General features: G+C 42.4%; 1 protein-coding gene across 3 annotated transcripts in view; it reads left to right on the forward strand.

The window, feature by feature from the left end:
- The first annotated feature begins 2,091 nt into the window (after window positions 1–2,091).
- RECK (reversion inducing cysteine rich protein with kazal motifs) overlaps window positions 2,092–23,254 on the forward strand; it is a 97,025-nt gene continuing 75,862 nt past the window's right edge. The window contains exons 1-4 of one of the 3 annotated variants that reach the window (XM_046674729.1): window positions 2,092–2,235; window positions 12,125–12,183; window positions 21,664–21,738; window positions 22,653–22,689. In XM_046674729.1, the coding sequence (XP_046530685.1) occupies window positions 2,136–2,235; window positions 12,125–12,183; window positions 21,664–21,738; window positions 22,653–22,689 (271 nt within the window). In that variant the 5' untranslated portion in view covers window positions 2,092–2,135. Of the gene's footprint in view, window positions 2,236–12,123; window positions 12,184–21,663; window positions 21,739–22,652; window positions 22,690–23,254 lie in introns of those variants that run through there. The other 2 variants (XM_046674751.1, XM_046674744.1) reach the window with 2 other exon arrangements.

Below are 23,254 nucleotides of genomic sequence, written 5' to 3' on the forward strand. Positions count from 1 at the left end.
TTTTAAAAAATAGAAAAAAAGGAAACCTACTTTAAATATAAAGAAACAAGTTAAAAGTAAAATGATGGAGAAATGATACCACATAAACATGAATCAAAAGATATGATGGGTTTTATTTGTCTAAAATACAGAAAGATTCTTTTGCACTCAGGACAAAATCATTGGTGAGAAACATTTTTAAAGTGCCATACTGATCTCTAAGCATCAGCCTTTGTCTAGAATAAAAGATAATCACACCAGTATGTAGAATAGAAATATAATGGGAGCCCCAAAGTGAACCACATATGTAATTTTAAGTTTTCTAATAGCCACATGTAAAAAAGCAGAAAGAATGCTGGTGGTTACATGTCATTATACATTTGTCAAAACGCAGAATGTATACAACCAAGATTGCAACCTGTGTGACCCTATTTTTCCATACGGAAGCCCCCTACAGGCTTCCCTTATGACATTTTCTGAGGTGCAGAGAGCTAAGGACACTGTGTTCCATTTTGCTTGGTACTAATGAAGCTCCTGGGACGTGGGACTTTCAGGTTTAAGACCAGGACAGTCCCAGGTAAAGGGAGATGTGCTGATCTTACGCAGAGCCCATTTCCTGCTCAGTGCTTCCAGGGCACAGCTGGGCCCAGAGCAACCATCCGTTCCCTCAGCTGAGACCGGTTCCCACAGGAACTGGGGGGTTCTGGGCAGAGACACGTGTTGTGACAGGGGGTGAAAGCAGCTGGGAGGTCTGGGAGAAGGTAAAAGGATCTGACAGGATGGTGGCGGGGGCGCAGGGAGGGCGTGGAGAGGAAGCTGGAGAACGTGGTTGGGTCCAATCGCTGAGAACCTCTGGCACCATGTTAAATAACCGCACATCATTGCATCCTGAAGGAAAAGCGGGGGCCCGCGAGAGAGTCTGAGCCGGAGAGCTGTCTTCAGAGCAGATGTTTACAAAGATTATCATAATTTATTCTGTTTTCCTCTTGCAAACTTAAAACACAGAGAATAGACAGAAGGAGACCCGAAAGAGATACAAACCAACCTCAATATATGGACTTTGGTTGTAATTTGAAAAACTGTAAAAGGAAATTATGAGACAATAAGGAAAATGTAAACACTTACTGGATATTTTAATGATATTAAGGGATTTAAAAATTTTAACCATGGTGGTGCTTTTTTAAAAAGGTAGGGGAGAGAAAAACGGTATTAATTCGAGAGCAGAGACAGACAAGAGGAGGGGGAGGGAGAGAGAGAGAGTGAGCTTTGCCAGCCAGCGGACCCTCTCAAACCTTCCCCGCAGTAGCTGCGGGGTAAGGGGGGGAGTGGGGCCCCACCCCCAAACTGTCTCTTAAAGTCTAAACTCAACCTGGCGTTCAAGGATCTCCATATCTAGACACACAAGCATCCTCCCCCCAGCTTTTCCTGATAGGAATAGGTACTTAATAGGTCATCAAAGAAACATGAGGCTACAGGTGCCAAAGAGCCTCGGTGGCAAATCCATGCCTCGGGCCCTTGTCAGGGGACGATGTCTGCGGCAGAGCTACTCAGATTTTAGGGGAGGCCCAGTTGTCCCGGGCGACACGCCTTCTTTGGGTGTGAGGCAGCGTCTGGGCAGAAAGGATAGTAAGAGGATCATTGCGGGTATGTGAAAGGGAGAAGTCCCTCTGGTTGAGCCTTGGACCACAAGCTAGTCCTCAGGCGAACTTGCAGTGTGATCTTGGCTAGGTCGGTCCCCTCTCTGAGCCCAGCGACGGCATCTGCAAACCTCGGGAGGTGGCAAAGGCGCTCTAAGGGCCCTTGCAGCTCTGCCATCCTGAGTGCCCTCTTGGAAGGCGCCGGCTGTGGGACGGGGCGCCAAGGCCCCAACACAGCCGGGCCTAACAAAGAGCAGAAACCCGGCCCGCAACAGGTTTTGGAAACTCCGTGCGGCCGAGAGGCGGGGCCCGAGAGCGCGGCAGCCAATCACCGCAGACCAGGGACCGGGGCGGGGCTCGCGGGCAGCGGCGCCCAATCACCGCAGGCCCCAGGGCCGGGGCGGGGCTCGCGGGCAGCGGCAGCCAATCACCGCAGGCCTGGGGCCGGGGCGGGGCTCGTTGGCAGCGGCGGCGGCCGGCTGGCGCGGGTGTCCCGCGGCTCCGGACCGCGGCCGGGACATGGCTGCCGTGCGGAGCTTCCCGCGAGGCGCGCTGCTGCTGCTCCTGGCTGTGGCAGCGGTCGCGGAGGGGGCAGGGGGCCTGGCCCCGGGCAGTGCGGGTGAGCGACGGCCGGAGCGGCGGTTCGCGGCGTCTGGAGAGGCCGCCTCAGCGCTCCAAGATGGCGCGGGCAGGGGGCGGGGGTGCGCGCGACCCCCGGGCCGGCCCCGCGGGGTGACCCCGCGTCCCGAGGTCCGAGCGGGCGGGGCGGGCTGGGCGGGCTGGGCGAGGACCGCTCCACCCTCGCGCCCGCCGCCCAGCCATCTGCCGAAGCGCGAGCGGCGCCGGGGTCCGAGGCCTCGCGCTTTCGCCTCCGGGCAGGACCCCCGCCGGCGCTCGGCCTCCCCGCTCGGACCTCTGTCCGGAGCGCGTGACGCGCCTTCGCCCCGACCGTCGCGAGGGCGCGTGGGGTTGCGGACGCGCGGCCGCCGCCCGGGCCGCGCCAGGAGGGACCGACTCTGGGCTGGGCGCCGCCTCCCGAGTGCCTTGCCGCCGCCGCGCCCTAGACGGCGCCGGGTCCCAGACGGTGGGAGGCGGTGGAGGCCGGCGCCCCTGCTCTCGGCGGCCCGGAGGCGGGGCTCGTTCTCGCCGCAGGAGCGAACCGAGGGCGGGCGGGAAGCGCGCTGTGCTCGCGGAGAGTCCCCGCGTGCTGGCCTCTCGGCGGTGCGGACTCCTGCCCGCGGGAACTCTTCGCCTGGGAGGCGGGCACAGCAGGACGCAAGCGGCTGGAGTTCAAGGCAGAAGGGGCCAGAGGAGGTGAAAGGCTGTGGGTGCAGAGGGAGAGATGACGTCCCCCTCGGGTGGGAGGAAGAGTGAGTGATCCCCCAACGCTTCTGATGTTCCCTGCGGAGAGTGGGGTGGGACCTTATGCTGTGATCTCGGGATCCGTGTGTCACGGCACCTGATGGTAGCTCTGTTTCTATTCAAGATGTCTTGTATGAACGAGGGGAAGGTGTAACACTACGGGCTAGGTTTCAGTAAGTTGGCATTTGAGGAATCGTGTAATAGTGAGCCTAGCATCCTGAAAAAGGGTGTAATGAATTTTAAGTTAGTACGAGCAAGCGCCTATCTGGAGGAAAGTAATAAGAAGCAGGTTCTCTTCTCAAAGAAGTCTCTTGGCGCACTCTGTAGAAAGCGCTGGGATTGGTGATAAACCAGATCTAACAGTCTATTCTGGTGTGCCGCTAAAAGTTCCTCTTATATCCGTAGACTTAAGCAGTCTTTCATTAATCATACTTTGCACAGTGTGCCGTGTCTAGAAGAAGTGAGACGATGTCAAGGAGGTGGTTTTTATATGTTATAAGTGTGGTTTAAAAGAGCAAAACAGATACTACAGAGGTTTGTTTATTCAAGAAACTCCTTCTTGAGTGCTGATTATATGTCCGGCGCCGCTGTAGGTGCGGGGTTGCTGCTCTCAAGGAGCTTACAGGCTGGTGGAGGGGAGAGAGACGATCAACAGATAAATAAAATGATTTCTGGTAGGAATAAGTATGCTATGATGGAAACCATATGGTAACATTGGGAATTGTGTGAGTAGAGGGGCAGGGGTTCTTTACATAGTGATGGCAAGAGAAGTGATGGAGAAGGTAAGGTTCAGAATGGAGACCTGAAGACTTGTGAAGGTGCTGTCTTTAGGAGAGGCAGGGCTGGGGACCAGGAGGTGTGCAGGCACTAAGGCAAGAAGGAGCAGAAGGTCGTGTGGTTGCAGCACGGCACACGAGAGGGTGGGCTAGGGTGGATGGTGCTGAGCCTTGCAAAAATCCACGTGAGGATTGTAGGTTTTATTCCATGTGCAGATAGAAACCAATGGCCTTTTTTTTTTTTTTGCACTGAGGCAGATTCACCCTGAACTAACATCTGCTGCCAGTCTTCCTCTTTTTGTATTTGAGCTGCCACCACAGCGTAACCACTGACAGAGGAGTGGTATAGGTCCGTGCCCAGGAACTGAACTTGGGCCACCGAAGCAGAGTGCGCTGAACTTAACATCGGGGCTGGCCCAAAACTAGTAGAGTTTTAAGTAAGAGATGTGTGCTTTGATTTATATTTTAGATGGCCCTGACTGCTGAATGAAAAACAGTGATTCTAGTGGGGTGGGAGTAAAAGCAGGGTGACTAGAAACCCCTTGCAGCAGTCAAAGCAGGAGATAATGGTGACTCAGAGTAGAGTGGTGGTGGGGATAGATGAGGAGAGATTCAAGATATGTTGCTGAAGGATTGGATGTGAGGGAAGGAGGAAGTAAAGATTACTCAGAGACTTTTACTTTGACTAACTTAGTGACAAATGATGCCATTTACTGAGGTCAGGAAGGTGGTGGGGAGCTGTTTAGGGGGAGGTGGGGTTTGTCAGGTGAGTGGAGAGGAGAATCAGAAGTTCCATTTTTATGTTTAAGGTGGATCTTAGGAATAACTGCCCGAGGACCATTGCTTATTAAGCTAAATTTTATACCTGTCAGTAATCCATTGAGCACGTGTTTGTTAAGCTGTTAGTAGTGCCTGACCCTGTGATAGGCACTAGATATAAAGTGGTAAGCAAAAACAGACATGGTCCCTGCTTTCATGGAGTTTATGTTTAGTGGGAAATTTAGACGTTAAATGTCACCAAAAAATGTATAATATCTACAGTGCTAATATTATGTGGTTATATTAGTACATATCCATTTATATTCTAAATCTGAAGACTATGTTTCAGGAGAAATCATATGATTTAGGCAAGTATATAGCACATAACACGAGGGATGCTTGTACTACAAGAAAAGTGTGGTATTGAGGGAAACATTCTGACCGTGGACTGTACCACTGGGAGCCATTCATCCATCCTTCCGTGTCTTGTTCTGTAGATGGGAGGCCTGCAGCGTGGAGTGGAGAAGGGAATTATCCAAAAGTACTGGTTATTAGCATCTGAGAGGAGGACCAGGAGAGTCGTTTGCTTTAGTTGTTTCATAATGATGAATGTCTGGGTTGAGCTTCTTGTGACCCCCAAAGAAACAGAAACCAAGGTAGGTCAGGATTAGGGGGCCACTTATGTAGCATCTAACAGGGAAGCGCCTGGAGCCGAGGGTAGGAAATTCAGCACAGCCAGACTCCGGGGACTGCTGTGGGAACTGGAAAGCTGCCAGGAACCAAGCCTACTCTTAGAGGCAATCTCTCTCTATCTGTAACTTCTCTCTGTGCATCTCTCTCCGCCAACAGCTTGCTCTTTCAGCTCACGGTTTCTGCACCACCATAAAACTCAGCTTCCCCGGTCCCAACTCGTCTTGACCTTTTAGCTGCAGAGCCCAACACCACTGGCTGCACAGCTCTGTGCCCGAGTATGTGACTGAGTCCAGTGTATCTTTAGACCTAGGCCCAAAGCTCACGATGTTCGCTGAGTTGTGGGCTGGTCACCATACGAAATGTGGTACTGAAGTGGTACCCTGAGAGCAATAAGACTTTTTTCCTTTTATAACAAGGCATTGTATAACTAGGAAATTATTATTTATTAATTAATGAATAAAATTTTTTGAGCTGAGCACAGTGCTAAATGGGCACAAGAAGTTTGTAGTCAATCTGGGGATACCGTGTAAGTACAGGCATGAAGTGATTAGAGAAGAGTTAAGTGTTAGTTTCCAGTGGTGACTGGAAAAGTAGGGCCTTTAATAACAAAAACAACATGGCTTGGGGTTGTTGGCGAAGAAAGGCTTCCTAAGAGTTGAGATGGGATTTTAGCTTTGAAAGATGTTTCGGATTTAGGACAGCAGGAAGAGGGCACTTCAGGCAGAAGGCTGTGTTCAAGGTAAATGCAGGCTTTCCTTGTCGCAAAATAATGGAAGGGGGGCCGGCCCGGTGGCGCAGCGGTTAAGTGCACTGGTTCCGCTTTGGCGGCCCGGGATTCGTCGGTTCGGATCCCGGGTGCAGACATGGCACCGCTTGGCACGCCATGCTGTAGTAGGCGTCCCACATATAAAGTAGAGGAAGATGGGCACAGATGTTAGCTCAGGGCCAGTCTTCCTCAGCAAAAAGAGGAGGATTGGTGGCAGATGTTAGCTCAGGGCTAATCTTCCTGAAAAGAAAAAAAAAGGAAGGTCAGGGAAGGGAAGATGAGAAGACTTGGAAAATCTAGAATTGGAAAAGCAGGAAGCCATTGTAGGCACTTGATTAGAAGAGTGACATCATGAAAAGTCTATTAGAAAAATTAATCGGGCAATCATATTGGTGATAGAATCAAATGAATATAGTTGGTTGTTGCAGCGATGCAGTATGCAGCAAGCAATGGAGAAGGATATCTGTAATATGTAAATGATTCAGGAAAAAAACAGAATATGTATCTGTCTAGACAGAGAAAGCGGTTTGACAGGGTGTTAGCAATGTTGAATCCAGGGGGTAAGTACGTGGATGATCATTTTACTGTTTGGCTCTTCCTTGGCCGATGATATCTTTTATATGTATGCACACAAACACATGCATGTGTTTAAAAGGATATGTGACAATTGCAAGTGTGCATTTGTAAGTTAATGCAGTTGTCATTTAAACTTTTTAAAAGTGAATGTCAATTTCCAGGCTGTTTTGAAAATAAAAATTTGATTAAAAGTAAGATCAGATTTTCTGTTAACATCTTTTCTTTGTTTAGAATGACTTTTTTCCATTATCAGCTCAGATTAGTTTTTCCTTCTCAACAGTGTAGGATATATATATATTTTTTATATATTCGGTTTTAGTAGTTCTTTAGGAAGACATTGATTAGAGGGAATCTATTTAGAAAAGAAAACAAGAATGACTTTTCATTAACCAAATTGAATTACAGCTTTTGGGAGACTTCTGTGGCAAAATCCCTTTAACTTCAAAAATCCTCTAATTATATGAGTATTTTAGTTTTTGATTAGGGTGTGTATTTGTTTTTTTGAATGCTAGTTGGCCTTAAAAGTTGCGTTTTTCCCTTGTGGCTGGAGCAGGTGCTTCCTCCTTACTTTCCTGTCTTCGCTGCTTACATGTGGCCCAAACCAGCAGCCAAACCTTGATGTTTCTAATTATTGGATCATTCTGTTCGCATATTTCTAGGTTACACTGATACCTTCTTAAACCCAACATACATGGCCTTTAGTATTCAGTTGTTGGTTTTTATTAATTTTATAGTACAGACTCTTGGAATAAGAATGCAAAATATGACACTCATGTTGTTAATGAGAAAACACTTTGCTTTTTTTTTCCGTCATGTCAATATCATGTTTTATTTTGAATTATATTTATCTGTTCAATTCCATTTTATGAGAAATAAGCAGCTTTAAAGTTTTTATTTAAGAACAAGAAATTAGAATCAAATTATAAAAACAAAATATTTCTAGAGTTCGTTGTCTTCTCTTGTATAAAACATTAGGCCTCAGAGTTTTTTTGCACTTGAATAATTGAATGACCCAATTAATTCATTTTAAAAGCTCTAAAAACAACAAAGACCTTTGATTGCCACAGTAATTGCATTTGAATCCCTCCCCCCCATTCCTAATGAAGGCATATGAATTGATGTCTATTTGTAGACATTTATTTCATGGAAAATATGCAGTGGTAAAGATTCTAATGAGTTTTTGTTGTTTCAGAGGAAGAAAAGTGTGAACCCCTATCCTAATGGCTAAGGTGAAGAGTAGAGTGTGGAGAATGGGGTGGAGCATCGGCTGTCCGCGGAGGACGGCAATCCTCTCCTGGGAGGACTGTGCTCCTACAGGGGCTGCTGGGTTGGGAGGAGAAGGCGTTGTTACAGAACACTTCAGGCTCTCCTATTCCACCCCATTTAGTCAAACATATCAGAAGGCTTTTGGAAAGACTAGAAGGAGGTATGTCAAAATGTCAACACAGGTTCTGGCAGGACAGTGGGAGTCTAGATCATTTTTCTTATATTCCAAATTTTGGGGTTTCTTAATGAAAAAAATAATTATCTTAAAATTTTAATTTTGGGAGTCATTCCACTATAAATTTTACCTTTACCATTAAATAGGAAAAGAAATAGGCCTTTATATTTTTAATAAAACCTTCCATTGTTATCGGAGTTTTAATTATAACACGTTTTATGTTTCTGTTCTGAATAGGCCTGGTTCCCAGAAACTCTTTTTCAAAAATCCCTAGGCCCAACTCAGCCTCTTGTCTGCCTGTTTACTCTTTGCTAAGCCTGTATTTTATTGGGACCATATGTTATCCTGAGTTATCTCTGCTTATGATCAGCTGGATTTTCTGCCCATGTGACCATGGTGTTAGAGGGTAGTAGAAAGCGGCAACTTCTAGAGCATTTCAAAAGAGCACACAGTATCACACAGGAGTGCCTTTTTTTTTTCCCCGCCTGCCTTCCCTCCCCATTGTAATGAGCCTGGGGACATAACAGAATCTTAGAAATGGGGGTAACGTGGTGTGGGGTGGCAGAGGATAAGGAGTGTTGAGAGAAAGCCTAGTGAGTGATTGGGCCCTCCCTCCAATTAGAGCTTCTCAGAAAGTAACTACAGCGTTCGTTATAAGCCAAGAACATTTTTTTTTCTCTTCTGAAACTTAGTGAAATTTTTATATGTTCTTCACAATTTTTAAGTAGGCTGTTTAGAACCTCGACACCTTTTCTCATAGAAATAGTATTAGAAAGCCAGCCCCACAACAGTCTTTTATGAAACCAAACTATAGTAATATGCCAATAATATCATAAACCCTGTCATTGTTTTAGAGAGAAACAATTTCCAGTTTCAAACTTAGGAGACTTCTTGGTAAGATTTAAGGAGGATTTCTTTTGTTCATTTATGTATTCATTCATTTCTCCACATTACCAATCCTACCTTCAATCAAAAAAGTTCTGTTTTCATCTAATTTATATGCTGAAATCCTATAGATTTTATTTGAGGAGATTATGGTGCAAATTTAACTCTTGTATCAATCTAGCTGCCTGAAATGTGATATTTCCATCTCCTTGTGTCTTTGACTTGCCAGTCTGGACAGCCCCTGATAAATCCAGCTGTATCTCGTTTCCAGTCAGCTACGCTCTGGAATAGTAACAGTCCCCTGCTGATTGTCTCTGTAGCCAATTTATGATTTCTCTCGGCCCGTAATGCTGCTTGGCGACATTTTTCCTTTTCTCTAATTTGATATTTCTCAAGCTGGCGGGCGTTCTGAAATGTTAAGAAGTGGCATGAAGAGAGTGTTCTGTGCTCTGAGAAATTTATCTACTTAGATCCCTTTTTAGGAGATTATTAATAATACGTATTAACATGTTAAAAACTTCATGAGATCCTGCAGTAAAGAATTCCTTTATTTCCCAATTTATTTGAACATGAAACATTTTCTCTTGAGGGATAAATATTAACAACTCATGAAACAGTGTTTCATAGAACACAAGTTGAGAAGCATATCTATAGTTGGCCCCCTTTCTCTGTTCTCAAAAGTGGCTGTTGCAGACCTCTACAATTTCAGCTCATGCCCTCAAGCCCATCTCAATGCTTTTTGTTTTCAGACCCAATTTCTATTTTACTGAGAAAACAGAGACTATCAACTTCTCTCTAAATTTATCAGTGTCCTCATATCCTTTCCTCTGGTCTAGACGTTGTTCTACCATCAGGCTGTAACCTGGCTCAAATCAGAGAGCATAATAGCTATTCACTGTTGTAGCCCTAGCCCCAAACACAATGCCTCTTCTTGAACTCACATCCCTTTCCAGTGATCACCTCATTTCTCTGTATTTTGTTTCACCCACAACTGGATATATGGCAATTCACTTCTGGCACTAACCACCCAGAGTTAAAATAGACCCCACCAGTTAAAGAGCATAGTCCTCTTACTCCAGACATCAGCCACAGTGCGGGGGGGGTCCCCAGGCCACCAACACTTCTCACCAACTGGCTATAAATCCAGGCTTCCCGTGACCCCCTCAGAAGTGGTAATTCACTAGAAGGACTCAGAACTCAGGATATGATTATAGTTTTATTATAAAGATTACAAATTGGGAGGACCAGCCAAATGAAGAGACACACGGGGCAAAGTCTGGGAGGAAATTCAGAGCTTTTATGCCCTTGTTACCACACAAAATTGGGGCTCTCTTAAATTAATTTTAGTTAATTAATTGGGGTTTGCATAAATTAATTATGGCATCAGCTTTTGGGAAAAGAGATCAGCTTTATTCTGTGAGATCCATCTGCAGGGAGACGGGGTGTGTGCCCTCGTATCTGCCTCCCTGATTTGGTATTCAGGGCGCAATTTAAGAGGTTAGGGAGACAAGGCTGGCACACAGGAACGCTGATGGGACAGCTTTTGATTGGTGGTCTTCAGGCATTTATGGCAAGATTCTAAATGTTTATGATTAGGTTCTAAATATTTATGATTGTGTTTTAAGCATTTGCGATGAGCTTCTAAACCTTTATGGTAAGGTGGGAAAGGAATTTTAACACCGGATCTTCTGGAATGACGGACCGCTTGCTTCTGATAAGAGTGATGTTTAAGTTCCAGTCATGTCCTGGTCCTTTGGTTCATGGGGAAGAGAGTCTTTGGTTCTCTGGTCATTTCAGGTCAAGATTTCTTCTGCACATGCTCAGGCTATGCAACTTTGCAAATTTTCTGAAAGGCGATTCTTCATCACTCTGTTGATAAGATGGGGTCAGTCGATCTGGTCCTGGAGGGCCCTCAGGTACACCCTCTCCTCATGGAATCAGTGTGCATCACCCTCCTGGCACATCAGTGTTGACCAACCAGGAAAGGTCTGCTGAGCTTCAGTATCTAGAGTTTTTATTGGGATTTTATCACACAGGCATGATTGATTGAATTATTGGCCATGTGGTTGAACTCAATCTCCAGTCCCCCATCCTGCTGGAGGTTGGGAGGTCAGGCTGATATCCTGTGGCTCCAAGCCCCCACTCTAATCACATTGCTGGTCTTTCTGGCTGACCAGTTCCCATCCTGAAACTATCTAAGTGAGACAATGGATGGGGGAGGTCACGTCATTGGCATAACAAAGACACTCCTCTTACTCAGGAAATTCTAGGGATTGAAGTCTCCCAGGAACCAGGGACAAAAGCCACTCTAGAAAAGGGGACGAGAAATCTTCCCTTGATCCTGCATCTTGCGGTAACTACGACTCTCTTTCCCTTCTTGAGACTTCTTAGGAGTCTGTATTCGCTGCTTGTACTTCCTCACCTCTGGTTTACTCCTTACTGTCATTCACTTCTACCAACTCCACAGAAAGTACCTTGTGAAGGTCACTAAGTCACTAATTAGGCTTCCTAATTAGTAAGTCTGTTTCCTTTTTTGAGTCTTCAATCTAACCTGACTGTTGTGGTGCCCGATACTAACTGCTCCCTCTTCCATGATGCCGCTCTCTTGTGGTTGACCTGCTGCTCTGACTGTTCCATCTCAGTCCCTTTGCTTGTTTCTTGCCATGTCTCAGATGTTGCTGTTCTTTAGAATTCGGTGCTGCGTTCACTTCTCACTAGAAACTCTCCCTAGGCAATGTCATTCATTTCCATGTGTCTCCTTTATGCTGATGACTTCCAAATTTGGATCTTTAGGCTTGGCTTTGTCTGCACTTCAGGCTTGGGTTTCCGACTTGACTGCAATTTCCATCAGGATGCCCTATAGGAACCTTAAATATCACATGTCCAAAACAGAATTCACTATCTTTTTGTTATTTAACCTTACATTATATGTATAATATATAATAGAATTTAGTCCATAGGGTAGTTATAAGGATTAAATGAGATAATGCATCAAGCAAACTTAGTAAAATTCTGGCACATAGAAAGTACACAATACATAGTAGCTGTTATTATTATATGACAGTTTCCCCTGTTAGACTGCACGCTTCTTGAGGTCAGGAACCATGTCCTCAAACTTAACACTGTCCTTGGCTTGTAACAGGTGAGTAGTAAAAGTTTGTTGAGTTAAAATGAATAACAACGATAATCTGTTGAATAAATGGTTTGTGTAACCGTCTGATTTATTAATCATCTTATTTTTTCTCCATAGGTGCACTGTGCTGTAATCACTCAAAGGATAACCAAATGTGCCGTGATGTATGTGAACAGGTAAGCTACATACGAATTGTAGAAGCTGTTAGTTACGTAACCGTTAAAGTATAATTGTTTTGGAGAAATCTGTTGGACAGCACCTTAACCAAGTGATCTGAGTTCACATCACCAGTAATGGAACAGATTAACATGTGTCTGCTGACTTGATGTAGTGAAAAGGAGTGCTGTATCATATGTATGGTTCCTGCCAAAAATGCATAACTTGAATCATGAGGAAACAATAAAACCCAGGTTGAGGGATATTTCTCAAAACAACAGGCTGTATTCTTCAAAGGTATCAGTGTTATAAAAACAAAGGCTAAGAAACTTCCAGATTAAAGGAAACTAAATAAGTAAATGTACTGTGGGATCCTGGATTGGATCCTGGAATGAAAAAAAGATTGCTATAAAGGATAAATTATTGGGATAAATTGGTGAAGTTTGAGTATGGACTGTAATAATATCGTATCAGTGCTGTGATCCTGAATTTGGTGATTGTATTGTGGTTAGGTAGGACAGTGTCCTTGTTCTTAGGAGATAACATGCTACAATTTAAGAGTGAATGATCACTTCTGTAATGAATTTTAAAATGTTTCATCAAAATAATAGTAATACCTGTATATGTAGATAGAGTTAAAGCAAATGTTGCAAAATGTTAATAGTGGGTGAATCTAGATGAAGACTATGTTCATTGTACTACTTTTGGAACTTTTCTGTAGGTTTGAATTTTTCTGGTTGAGCCTTATTAGGCAAGTTCCACTGAGACAATACTTGTTCATAAAGTCTTATCTTTCTTTCATCACCTTGGTTGTGTAGTTCTGACTTTAACACTTGAGAACGAATGGCTTCAATTAACTTTTGGAGGAGTTTTCAAATAATGATGTGGATTTTGTCACCTCCTGATACTGAGAGAGCTGCTTAACTGGGATTAAAACTCTCAAATAATATTATGAACTTAGAAAGATTTTGCAAGATACTCTCTAATTATAAAACAAGGCAGTCACTCAGCTCATCTAAAGAGCTGCTGGAGAATTCATGTGGAAACAGTCTAGCAAATTAAGTTTTGTGTGAATTTAGTACCAGAACAATAGCTTGTAAAAGCAAAAATAGCCCCTTGATGGTGTTACCATAGGGGAGCTTTTAAACTAGATCTGCTACTTTTGGAAGCACCGCTTTCCTGACTTTTTGCTTTGTTTCCTCATGTCTTTTCCCACTGGTGTTCCACAGGGTGAATGATTTTTGTGAGGTGGCTGCAGCAAGCAAGGTCTAATTGCTTAACATCTGAAATGTTAGAAATTCTATAACTTAGCAAATTAAGTGAATACTATTGTTACCCTAATAAAAAGCATTCTTCCCTGTCTAAGTTCTTAATTACTTGAGAAATAAGGCAAAAGAATAAGGCAGATAGGACCCCAAATACTACTTTTATTACTAGTTACACAAATGTTGAATGTAACTTTTATCTCCAGATACATACTACACTGCAGAGTTAGACTTAGTCCCAGAGGAGGAGAGGACAGGGTTGGGTTGCATGTGTTCACTTTCTCCTACCAAACTCACCACTTAGGCAAGTCAGTTATCCCAGTCACGGGAACAGGGGTGAGTCATGTGCAGAGAGCCTGGGCTGCTAAAACTCGGAGAGCTTACTTATGAAAAGAAATACCTGGAGGGAGGAACCCTTATTTCTTCAGCCACTAGGGAATGAAGAAATGGCGGAGTCCTGATGACGTTTAAGGTTTGAGTTGGAGTGAATAATAGTACCTGTGATGGCTGTGGGAGGTTGGTAAAAACATTTGGTTTGGGAGGAAGGCAAGTTGCTGAATTATCAGTGAAAACCATTGTGCGAAGGCAGTTGGAGATTTGGAATTAAAGCTTTTAGAATTTGAATTTAGAAATGCAGGTGATGTCAGCATCATGGTGGAGTGAGCTGTTCTCTTAGTCTCTCCCTACTAAGTTACAACCAAACTGAACATTGATTAACCAACAGAATATTTCCCTACAAAGCATAATAGGATGTCTGAGAGATCCACGTAGCCATACATCTGAAGATGGGGATACTGGATCCACAGAAAGCACTTAGAAGGAGTGAGAGGATACCCCCTGCTCCCCAGCAACAGTGATCTAGGTTGCACGTCCTCACGCAGCAGCTGGTGCATGACTGTAAGAGGAGGTGGGGGAGCAGGCAGCCCTTTGCAACAAATTCTTTTTTTTTCTGAAGGTAGAAAATATATTTTACTCCAGAGAGATAGGAAATAATTTTTCAACAAAATGTCATAGCCAGAAAGATCAGAATGAGGACGAACAGAAGCTTGAGAGGAAATCAGAGTTACTCACAAGGTGATTAGAATATTAACATTAATTTTTCAGTTAGATGCTTTATCATGAGAACTTTAAGAAAGAACCTGTTCTTCTAGAATCGGCAGCCCGTGCTTTCTGTTAGCTACATTTTGCAATGCTTTGCAACTTTACATTCACTAGATATAATTTGGATCCTCACAGAGACCCTGCAGAACTAAAATTTTTATCCCTGTTACTCAGGTGAGAAAATTGAGGTTAGGAGTGAAGTGACTTGTCCAAGGTCAAACATTAGTTGCTGACCTGGGACTGGAACCCAGGCCTGTTGGACTCCCTTCTCGGAGTTCCACTGGACTGCTCTGCCTGACAGTGGTTTGAGGAGCAGACTGTATCTGGGGAGAATACAGAGAAGGCCAAAGCTTGTGGGTAGCCAGAGGTGCAGAGAGTTAACCAGCTCCTCAACCCCTCGAGGATGGATGGCCTGAGGAGGGGTTGGGGACTATAGAGAATGAGGAATTGATCTGGCATTCCATGTGAAAATGGATTGTAGCCCCAGCCTACGTGTGTCAGTGGAGCTGATTAGCACTTGTGTGAGTCCTTTTGGAGTTGTAGCCAGGCCCATGGGAAGGCTCCATACTGAGTGGTGTGGCTCAGCCAACACATGGTCACCCCTACCAAGTGCGGCAACCCTGGTGAACTGCCCGTGAATGCAGAGCAGTCCGACATGCATGAAAGAAAGTGCTCCTCCCCTCCTGCCTAGTACACCAGCATGACTGGTCCCTGGCCAAGGCAGCAGATCTACACTGGAGCACCTGCATGTGCGTGTGTGACCTGCCAAGTGGCTGCACCCAGTGGGCAAACACAGACAAGCCCTAACAGCACAACTTCCAGCAGATGCAGCAGCTTCAGAAAACACAGCTCCTGCACCCCACAGAGGTGGTAGGTGGAATCTGCAACCTGATACTACCACTGTCTGCCGGCAAAGGGTCACTTCATCAAACACCATGAAGAACTACATTAACACTCCAGAGCAGAAGGAAAATGATGAGTCTCCAGAAGCCAATCCTGAAGTCACAGAAATTTACGATCTAAATGACAGAGAATTCAAAATAATTGTCATAAAGAAACTCAATGAGTTAGAAGAAAACTCAGAAAGATAGTGCAGTGAACTCAGGAATAAAATTAATGAGCAGAAGGAATTGTTCACCAAAGAGATTGAAATTCTAAAACAAACCAAACAGAAATTCTGGAGAAGAAGTACACAATGTATGAGACAAAAAACAATCTAGAAACCTTAAAAAACAGAGCTGCCATTATGGAGGATAGAGTTGGTAATTTAGAGAACAGACATACAGATATGCTTCAGGTGGAGGAGGAGAGAGGACTAAGGCCTTAAAAAAATGAAGAAACTTCCAGAAATATCTGACTGAATTAGGAAATGCAACATAGGGACTGGAGGTATTCCAGAGGAGAAAGTAGCAGAGAACTTTACCAAACCTGGGGAAGGAACTGGATTTACAAGTATATGAAGCCAATAGAACTCCTAATCACATCAATGCAAAAAGACCTTTTCCAAGATTATTAGTAAAATTGGCAAAAGTCAATGACAAAGAAAAAATATTAAGGGTAGCAAGGCAGAAGAGAATAATCTACAAAGGAACCCCTATCAGACCTTCAGCAGGCTTTTCAGCAGAAACCTTACAGGCTAAGAGAGATTGGGATGATACATTCAAAATATTGAAAGACAAAAACTTTCAGCCAAGAATACTCTATCCAGTGAAACTATCCTTCAAATCTGATGGAGAAATAAAAGCTTCCCAGATAAACAAAAGCTGAGGGAGTTCATCTCCACTAGACCTGCCTTACAAGAAATGATTAAGCATGCCCTCATAACTGAAACAAAAAGGCAAAGGTTTACAAACTCTTGAGCAAGGAGATAAATAGACAAAATCGGAAAATTGCAGCTCTCTGTTAGAACAGGTTAGCAAAAAATTACAGCATTAAAGCTAAAGGGAAAGAAAGCATCAAAAATTACTATAAACACTTCATTTTAGTCACAACCTCACAACACAAAATGGAATAATTTCTGACAGTAATTTAGAAGGAGAAGAGGAAAGAGATGGAACCTGCTTAGGCTAATGGGGATAAGAGGTTATCAGAAAATGGACTATCTTATCTACGAGATCTTTGATACAAACTTCACGGTGACCACCAAACAAAAAATCAGAGCAAGACACAAGTGATAGAGAAAACCATCAGAGAAAATCACCAAAATGAAATGGCAATCAGAATTACAGCGGAAGAAAAACAAGGGAAATATAGACCAACTAGAAAACAAAAGATTTCTAGTATTAAGTATTTGGCAGTATTAAGCCCTCATATGTCAATAATCACTGTAAATGTAAATGGATTGAATTCTGCAATCAAAAGACACACAGTGGCTGAATGGACTAAAAAACAAGACCCAACAATATATTGCCTCCAGCAAACACATCTCAGCTCTAAAGACAAACAGATTGGAGTGAAGGGATGGAAGACGATATTCCAAGAAAATGGCAAGCAAAAGAAAGCAAGTGTTGCCATACTTAGATCAGACAAAGCAGACTTCAAGATAAAAAAGGCAATGAGAGACAGGTAGTATTATAATGACAAAAGAGACATTCCATCAAGAGGACATAATACTTATAAATATATGTGCACCTAACACAGGAGCACTAAAGTACATAAAGCAACTATTAACAGACCTAAAGGGAGAAATCAACAGCAACACAATAATAGTAGGGTACCTCAGCATCCCACTTACATCAATGGATAGATAATCCAGATGGAAAGTCAACAAGGAAATAATGGATTTAAATGGAACACTTGAGCAGATGAATTTAATATACATAGAATATTCCATCCCAAACCACCAGAATACACATCCTTCTCAAGTGCACATGCAACATTCTCAAAGAAAGACCATTTTTTGGGGAAACAAGGCAAGCCTCAGTAAATTTAAGAAGATAGAAATCATATCAAGCATCTTTTCTGATCACAATGCTATGAAACTGGAAATCAACTACAAGAAAAAAGCTGGGAAAGTGACAGGTGTTTGGAGACTAAACAGCATGCTACTGAACAACCATTGGATCAATGAAGAAATCAAAGGAGAAATCGAGCAATACTTGGAGACAAATGATAATGAAAATATGTCGTACTGAGGGTGACGGCATCAGCATCATGACGGAGTGAGCTTTCCCAGTAATCTGAGCCCCCCCATACAACAAAAAAGACATTCATACTCCAACAGTGGACATCCAAACACAACAGAAAAAATGGTGGAGAGACTTAGGCAGCCATGCAATGGAGGGCAGAGAGGTGGAACCAGGTAAGAGAAAACTTCGCTTCCTTCCCTAAAGACTGTGATCCAAGACTGTGGGTGGCCTCAAGAGGGAAGGAATGGCGGAGGGGACATTCATTTGCGGGAACATCAAGGATCCCCAAGGGCCCTGCAGCCTAGAGGGAAAGCCATTTACTGAGGCAAAAACTTTCACAGGGGATGACCTTATCAAGCCCCCAGGAGAGCAGATAGTGAGAGAAGAGTAAGAACAGCCCGAGAGCTTGGTGGAGAAAGCGCCCCTTCCTGCACCCACCCAGCCTGGCTCCAGCACCTGGGATCTCCTGGAAGACAGAGGGCTCAGAATATGCTGCTCTTGACTCCCACCCAGTGGCAATAGGCAGTAACTGCAACCAAATAATACCAGGGTGCCAAAAAACAACAATGCCCTCTAGCAATATCCAACATTATATTACATCTCCAGACCAGACAGAAAATGACAAGTACCCAGAAATCAGCCCTGAGGACTCAGAAATATCTAATCTAATGGCAAAGAATTCAAAATAGCTATCATCAAAAAACAAGGTAAAAGAGAATGTAGAGAAACAATTCAGGTTCAGGAGCTACTTCACAAAAGACATTGAAACTGTAAAGAAAAATCAGTCACAAATATTAGAGATGAAAGACACAATGGAAGAATTAAAACAAAATATGGATTCCCTGAACGCTTGAGCACACATGACAGAGGAGCCTATCAGCATAATCAAAGATAGACATGTTGAAATGCTCCAGATAGAGGAGGAGAGAGAACTAAGACTAAAAAGAAACGAAGAAAGTCTCCCAGAAGTATCCAGCTCAATTAGGAAATGCAACGTAAGAATTATAGGTGTTCAAGAAGGAGAATGGAGCAGAAAGATTGTTAAAAGAAATAATAGCAGATAACTTCCCAAACCTAGAGAAGGAAATCCTTGTAGAAGAGGCTACCAGATTTCCTAAATACGTCAACGTAAAAAGACCTACTGCGAGGCATATAGTATTGAAACTGGCAAAAGTGAATGACAAAGAAAGAATACTAAGGGCAGCAAAGCAGAACAAAATAACCTACAAAGGAACCCCTATCAGGCTTTCAGCAGATTTCTCTGTAGAAACCTTATAGGCTAGGAGAGAATGGAATGAGGTATTCAAATCTTTGAAGGACAGAAGCTTTCAGCCATGAGTACTCTAAACAGCAAAAACATCCTTCAGACATGATGGAGAAATAAAACCTTTCCCAGACAAACATAAGCTAAGGAAGTTCATAGCCATTAGACCCCTTGCTACAAGAAATACTCAAGAAGGCCCTCATACCTAAAAAAAAAAAAAAAAAGCAAGGGGTTACAAAGCATGGAATAATAAATAGGCAGACGGAATCAGAGCAGGATAGCAAATGCTCAAATAAAGCATTAAAGGCAAAGGGAAGTAAAACACCAAAAACAAAGGTAATCTTGTGATTTTAACCACAAACTCACAACACAAGACGGAATAAGATGTGAGAAAAACAACTTAGGAGGGGAGGAGGAATGGGACTGAATTGGTTTATTCTAAGGAAATAAGAGGCCATCAAAAAAGGGGCTATCTTGTCCATGAGATTTTGAATATAAACCTCACGGTAACCACTCACAAAAAAGCAGAACAGAGATACAAATAATAAAGAGAAAACAAAGAAACACAAAATAAAAAAACTACATAATTTGACTGGTAGACCAAAATACACAGTACGAGAAACACAGGAAATGCAGGAAGTCTGGAAAACAAGTGATAAAATGGCAGCATTAAGCCCTCATATATTGATAATCACCCTAAACGTAAATGGATTGAATTCTCCAATAAAAAGACACAGAGTGGTGAGATGGATTAAAGAACAAGACCCAACACTATGCTGCCTCTTGGAAACACATCTCAGCTCCAATGACAAACAGGCTCAGAGTGAAGGGATGGAAGACAATACTCCAAGCCAATGGCAAACAAAAGAAAGCAGGTGTTGCAATACTTATATCAGACAGAGTAGACTTCAAGATAAGACAGGTAAAGAGAGACAGAGGGGCAGTATATAATGATCAAAGGGACATTCCATCAAGAAGAAGTAATACTTGTAAATATTTATGCATCCAACACAGGAGCACCAAAGTACATAAAGCAACTATGAACAAACCTAAAAGGAGATATTAACAATAACAATAATAGTAGGGGACCTCAACACTCCACTCCCATCAATGGATACATCATCCAGCCAGAAAGTCAACAAGGAAACAGTGGAATTGAATGTAAAGCTAGACCAGTTGGACTTAACAGACATATATAGAACATTCCATCCGAAAACAGCAAAATACACATTCTTCTCAAGTGCACATGGAGCATTCTCAAGGATAGACATATGTTGGGAAATAAGGCAAGCCTCAATAAATTTAAGAAGATTGAAATAATAACAAGCATCTTTTCCAATCAGAATGCTATAAAGCTAGAAATGAATTATAAGCAAAGAGCTGAGAAAAGGAGAAAGATGTGGAGACTAAACAACATGCTGTTGAACAACCAGTGGATCATTGAAGAAATTAAAGGAGAAATAAAAAAATATCTGGAGACAAATGAAAAGACATATCATACCAACTCATCTGGGATGCTGCAAAAACCTTATTAAGAGGGAAATTCATCGCAGTACAGGCTCACCTTAACAAACAAGAAAAGTCCCAAATAAACAATCTCAAACTACACCTAATGGAATTAGAAAAAGAAGAACAAACAAGGTAGAAGGAGAGAAGTAATGAAAATCAGAGCAGAAATAAATGCTATTGAAACAAAAAAGGCACTAGAAAGGATCAGTGAAACACAGAACTGGTTCTTTGAGAAGATAAATAAAATCGACAAATCCCTAGCCAGACTTACAAAGAAAAAAAGAGAGAAAGCTCAGATAAATAAAAGTAGAAATGAAAAAGGAGAAATAACAATGGGTACCACAGAATTACAGCGGATTATAAGAGAACACTACAAAAAACTATATGCCAACAAAATGGACAATCTAGAGGTATGGTAGCCACTAGCCACATGTGTCAAGTGAGCACTTGAAACGTGGTTAAAGAGATTGAGGAGGTGATTTTTAAATTTTATTTAATTGTTTAAGTTTAAATCTAAATAGCTTCACGTAGCTGGGAGCTGTCTTCTGAGACAAATTCATTCACCTTGATCAGATTCGGGTCAGGTTTCTTTTTTTTCTGTTTGGCAAGTCTTGCTCATAAATGGTATTGTGTCTGGATGTCTCTTCTGGTGATGTTAGCAGTCGTTGATAATTGTCTAAATGCATTAATTCACTAGGGGTTGCAAAATGGTGATATTCTAGCTAGTGAGTGAACTTGTCATCTCCTTGGTATCTTTATTAAAAGACTTTGTCTTTGTTTTATGGAGAACTTTATGCCATAATGCTGTTCACAGATTTGTTCTTCACCAATATCAATGGTGTGACATAGTCTATTTTTCATTGTGGTTAGTTGATTAAAAGCAGTTTGTAGAACAGTTTAAAATAAATTTATCATTTTTTCTTCCTTTTCTGTTTTCTTCTTTTTCTCCCCCATTCTCTAACAGGTTTTCAGCCTGGTTTTCTCTGTTTTTGGTCATTAGAAAAGGATCCAGACCTAGTATATTTGGACCTTCTTGATTAGTTGCCAAACTAACCAACCTTTTAAGAAATGTTACCTCAGCTTAATTTAGATCTTTCCAAATGTTTTCCATTTATGAAAGGAGTTGGAAAATATTCTAGACAACTGATTAGTATAGAGGATAATAAATTTTACCTCTTCTTATTTCTTATGGAAAAAATGCCACAAAAACCTTTTTTTTCTTTTGTCAAATAGATATTCTCCTCAAAAAGTGAATCCCGACTAAAACATCTGTTACAGCGAGCCCCAGATTATTGCCCTGAAACAATGGTAGGTCTTGTTTAACTGAACTATGGAAGCTTTTATCTAAATGAAGCCATCAGATAGGTTACTTTTAGATTTAGCATATTTTTCAATGTGATTGGAGTTTGTGGTCAAAGTAAAATGTTACCTTTAACTAGGTACTTTACAAAGATCTTCACACAAATTGCTAGATAGAATATTGTTTTCACCTTTTATTCTTTATTCTCTGATGTAGTATAAAAACAATATTAAATATAAATGTATTGCAATCTTTAAATTTCATTATAGCTTAACTGGAATTTGGAATTTTACTTATTATATTTTGACAATTTTATGAAAACCATAACTAAATCTTGTATTTGTTTGATTTTGAAAAGTTGGATTTGGGATAAGGGAAAACGTGCTTCTCCTTCTTCCTCTCTTCCCATTTTCTGGTATACAGTAGATGTACCGCTTGCCTGTCCGAATCATGTGACTTAAAATGTCTCTCCTGCCTGGGCTGTCCTCCATGTTTGGGATGCTCGTGGGCCGGGCTAAGGCAGTCTGAGCCTACCTGAGAGCCTCTTTAGATGTGGCAGCTTGCCTTCTGTGAGGGGGAAAGGTGATGCTCAAACAGTTCTGACTGACACGTTTCCCTTTAGTCATTCTGCAGACATTTTCGTCTTTGTGCTTGGAAGCAGTGATTCCAGTGAGCATCTTGAGGAACCACTCATCCTTAGTGCTCTTAGATGGGAAGATGGGAAAAGAGCAAGCAATATTTTTGCATCTCAGTTTTATTTTTTCTTCCCTGAATAGCTGGTGGATACTCATATAGTCCTAGAACGTTGACTGTATAGAGACAAACGTGGTCAAATTAGCTGTACACAATTTCTGTAGAATTTAATTCTTGTATTTAGGAACTGCTTACCTACATAAAAGCCTTTTGGTGATTACAATTTTAGGTTGAAATTTGGAGTTGTATGAATTCATCTTTGCCAGGTAAGCTATAGAAGTACAACATACGGCACTTTATTTTTAAAAACTTGTTTTGTGATTGTAAAATCCGTGTCATAGTCCTATAACTTAATGTGTACCCTTGAGTTTCTATCCTCCCCTTCCTGCGGGCACCCACATTTTCAAATGTGTAATTTCTCATTCACTCAATCCTTGACTGTATTCTTATCTCCACTTCTACCATTCTGTTGAAACTGGTCTTTGAAAGATCACAGGATCTCTTGATTCCTAGATCTTAAGACTTTTTCTCAGTATTTAATCTCTTCAACTTCCCTGCAACACTAGATAATATTGACTACTGACTACCTCCTTGTGACTCCACCTTGGCCTCATTACCATGTCCGCTCTGACCTCCCTGCCTCCCCACCCCAAGGACTGTGTTATTTCTGTGTGCATCCTCTTTCTTTCTCTGTCCACGGTCACCCTGGTAATGGCATTCCTTCCCAGAACTGTTAACTAATCAGCTCTGGGAAGATAACTTTCAAATCCAAGTCGTAGTTCATGCCTTCTGAACATCTCTACCTGGATCTCTGCATCCACATGGTGTCTG

Source organism: Equus quagga, chromosome 1 (assembly GCF_021613505.1).
Source record: "Equus quagga isolate Etosha38 chromosome 1, UCLA_HA_Equagga_1.0, whole genome shotgun sequence".
NCBI classification, from domain to species: domain Eukaryota; kingdom Metazoa; phylum Chordata; class Mammalia; order Perissodactyla; family Equidae; genus Equus; species Equus quagga.